The sequence below is a fragment of the Lipotes vexillifer genome, unplaced genomic scaffold (genome assembly GCF_000442215.2).
Source record: "Lipotes vexillifer unplaced genomic scaffold, Lipotes_vexillifer_v1.1 scaffold717, whole genome shotgun sequence".
Lineage (NCBI taxonomy): Eukaryota > Metazoa > Chordata > Mammalia > Artiodactyla > Lipotidae > Lipotes > Lipotes vexillifer.
Window position 1 is genome coordinate 1294446 of NW_006798707.1, and position 3678 is coordinate 1298123.

Below are 3678 nucleotides of genomic sequence, written 5' to 3' on the forward strand. Positions count from 1 at the left end.
GATGCCCCTTGTTCCCCACCCCCACGTTAAAAAAATAATCTCCTCTCTGGGCAGTGAGAGACAAACAGTGCCGCCCATAGAGTGGACAAGAGTGGTTTGGGAAACAAAAGGAGAAATTCCCAGGGACAGAGCCATTCAGGGAGGGAGGGACAGGAGAAGCTACATGTGCCTGGCTGGGGTACAGAGCAGAGACTCAAGAGAGACACAGAAGTGTCTGAAAACAGCTATTTAAGACAAGGCAAATTGTTAGAGGAAGGGACAGAAGAGATAGCAGAGCTATTTCGGGAGTGAGCAACAGAAGGGAACACAAGAATCCGCAGACTGTCTAAAGTAAAAGAGGAAGGGTCCAGAGGCAGTGAGGGAAGGCCAGGACCAGGGCCAAGGCCAGGGCAGGCACGATTGCTGAGGGGATGAACTTCACAGTGGGCTTCAAGCCGCTGCTAGGGGATGCACACAGCATGGACAGCCTGGAGAAGCAGCTCATCTGCCCCATCTGCCTGGAGATGTTCTCCAAACCGGTGGTGATCCTGCCCTGCCAGCACAACCTGTGCCGCAAGTGTGCCAATGACGTCTTCCAGGTGGGCCGGGGCAGGGGCAGGCCCGGGTAAAGCAGTGCAGACTCGTGGGAGACTTCTCATCAGGTCAGCACTGAGATCCCAGAAGGTGATGGGAGGAGGGTTCCATGAGGTGGGTGGTGGCTGTCCTGGCTGAAGAGCAGAAGAAGAGCCAGGGGTCCTAGCAGATCCCAAAGTAAGCATGAGTCTGCAGCTGCTCTGCAGGCTGGCGAGTACAGCCTGTGCACGGACAGCCGCTGGGATGCTGGTATCTACAGAGGAAAGGAGACCCCCTTAGAAACTGGGAGGGAAGTGATCCTCCACCAGGCTGTGTGACAGTCTGTGCTAGACTCTGCATTCCAGTTTGGAGTTTGAGATTTCGAGAACAATATGGAAAATCTGGAGAAAATAGCAGTGAGATAATGAAACATTAAAAAAGAAACTCTGTGAGAAAGGTCCATGATGACAGTGAAACTATTCGTATTTAAAGCAAAGCTGAACGCATCCATCTTTGGGGGGTGGGCAGAGTTAGACAGTGGGCAGGAGACTGGGAATCCTCCCAGCTGAAGTTCACACCTGTGTCCCACCTCAGACTGGTCAGTAAAGGGACCTGCTGGTTAAAATGGATTGAGGTCACTTAAGCAGGGAAAAGGCAGAGAAGAAATTTTACTTCCCCAGAGTGTAACCAGTCTTGGCTTATGTGTGGTCATGGAGCAAAGCATAGTTCATCAAATTCACAGATATCATTTTCGCTCCTGGTTTCAAAACTAAAAGCACATATCAGAATGGTTTATATAATGGGTTTTCTTTCTTGCCCCGTGCCCTGGTGTAGGTTCTAGTAGAAACTCAGAATAGACCAGAGCTGGCTGGCTTAGTAGGCATGGCAGCGATAAGGGACATCGTGAGCACTTAGTCTTCATCTGTATCAGAAATTATGAGGAAATGTGTTGAACACAGTGATTTTCAACTTAACCAAGAAAATGTTGCCCTCTTAAGTTGTTTAGGGGCAGCACGTTTGGGGGAAAATAATGGGCTGGCTAATTCAGGTCATTCCACAGCTACGCCCTGTGACCCACCCTTTGCTGTCTGCCATCTTCACTGAACTCCATGGTCTCTCCTGCCATCTTCCCATCAAGGCTTGTTCCCATCTCCTGTTCCTCTACGTGTCCAAATCTGCCATTATTTGGCTCCAGAGAACCTCGGAGCCAGTGATTTTCCCTCTCTGGGATCTGCTTATCCCGGGCACTAAGTCATGTACCAGAGGCTATGCCTTGCCCACTGTCTTGGTTTTTCCCTCGGTCTTAGTAACGCTGAACATCCTTCAGGCTGAGATGCCTAGGAGGGAATGACAAAAAGATTTTGCCATCCCTTCTCATGAATTTGTAGTGAAATGTCTTTTCATTAGAGCCTGAAATATGTGAAAGCAAAACAAAGTTTTGAGAGTGAAGGTAACGTGTTCTGTAAAAAATTGGTCAGAATATTAAAGTGCATGGCACACAGTGTCATTGGGTAGAGGACCCAGGGACAGTCCTACATATGGAGGCTAGAAGATGTTCCAGTCCCTCCTCTGTATCTAGACACACTGTTTTGGTTCCTTGAAGCTCTGGAATACTGAACTGGGCCCTGAGAGACCTGGGAATTGTTTGGTGCAGAATATTTGGGAGAGAACATGATTCCCAGAACTTTGGGATGGTTCTGTGCATCTGGACTACTGTGTATCCTTTAAAGTGCCGGGCATCCCTAGGCCCTCCAAGGAGAGAAGTTGAATAGCTCATTTCCTTGCTGCTTTATTTGGGGTGGCCTGGTGGGAGGCTGACCCAGTTCTTCAGCTGCACTATGTATACACATCTCAGTAGACCTCCCTCTGAAAGATGAGCATATTTAGTTTCTTCACACATTGCCTCCACATTTTGACAACTCTAGGCATAATCAGATTGTCTGTTTTCTAAGTATGGGGACAAGAATAGGACTTGTGGTTTCTCTCTCTTAAAACTACTTAGGAAGAACACCCTTAGAACATTGCCTAGAAAGTTAATAGGACTTAGAAAAGTGATACCAGTATATTATACACCCCCCCACACACACTTTTTTTTTTTTTTCAAACACTATAGGAATTTATATCATGAAAAGTGAATCTTCACCTCAGGCCCTATGTAATTCCCTTCTCCAGATGGAGGTAGCCGTTACCAACTTTCTTGGGTGTCCTTCCAGAAATTTTCCATGGTCCGGTACACGTTTCTGTGTGTGTGTGTGTGTATACACACACGTTTAAACTAAATTCATCCTATACCTGCCTTTGTTCACTCTCTTGGCCATTGTTTCATATCCACACATTCTGATATGCACCTTCGTTTTGGGGACTTCCCCGGCGGTCCAGTGGTTAAGGCTCTGCAGTTCCACTGCAGGGGGCACGGGTTCGACCCCTGGTCAGGGAACTAAGATCCCGCAGGCCTTGCGGCACAGCCAAAAAAAAAAAAAACAAAGTTAATGCACCTTCCTTTTTCATGGCTGTATAGCGGTCCATTGTTGTAGCTGGGCCACAGTCTTGTTTAATCTGCGCTCTGAAACATTTAGATGATTCTCAGTGTTCTGCTGTCCTAAAAACTGCTGCGATGGGCAGCAAACAAGAATTTGGAGGGATTATGATCTTATAACATCAGGTTAACAAAAGAGCCAGGAAGCAAAATTTTAAAAGTTAAAATATTTCATTGAGGCAATTCCCTGGCAGTCCAGTGGTTAGGACTCCGAGCTCTCACTGCTGAGGGCCCAGGTTCAATCCCTGGTCGGGGAGCTAAGATCCCACATGCCACACAACACGGCCAAAAAAGAAAAAAAATTTTTTTTTCATTGAAAATGTTGAACCATATTAAGGGTTTGGGAGGAAATTATCCATAATCCCACCTCCTCCAACACAATGATTTTCATGTTTGCATATTACTTTCAAGTGCTTGTCTCATACATATTTTTACTTGGTTGCCATCACAATTTAACTAGTTTTCTTCAGAGCTGTGATACAGCTCTCTCTCTCTCTCTCTCTCTCTCTCTCTCTCTCTCTTTGAATTTAAACAGAATAAAACACCAAAACACCACATTAACCCCCTCTAATTTCTCTCTCTCTCTTTCC

General features: G+C 46.5%; 1 protein-coding gene across 1 annotated transcript in view; it reads left to right on the plus strand.

Annotated features, from left to right (window-relative positions):
* Positions 1 to 62: 62 nt before the first annotated feature.
* Positions 63 to 3678, plus strand: part of TRIM54 (tripartite motif containing 54) — a gene marked incomplete at its 3' end in the record, with an annotated part of 17623 nt that continues 14007 nt past the window's right edge. Inside the window, exon 1 of the mRNA XM_007470890.1 lies at positions 63 to 578. Within this exon, the coding sequence (XP_007470952.1) occupies positions 411 to 578 (168 nt within the window). The remainder of the gene's footprint in view (positions 579 to 3678) is intronic.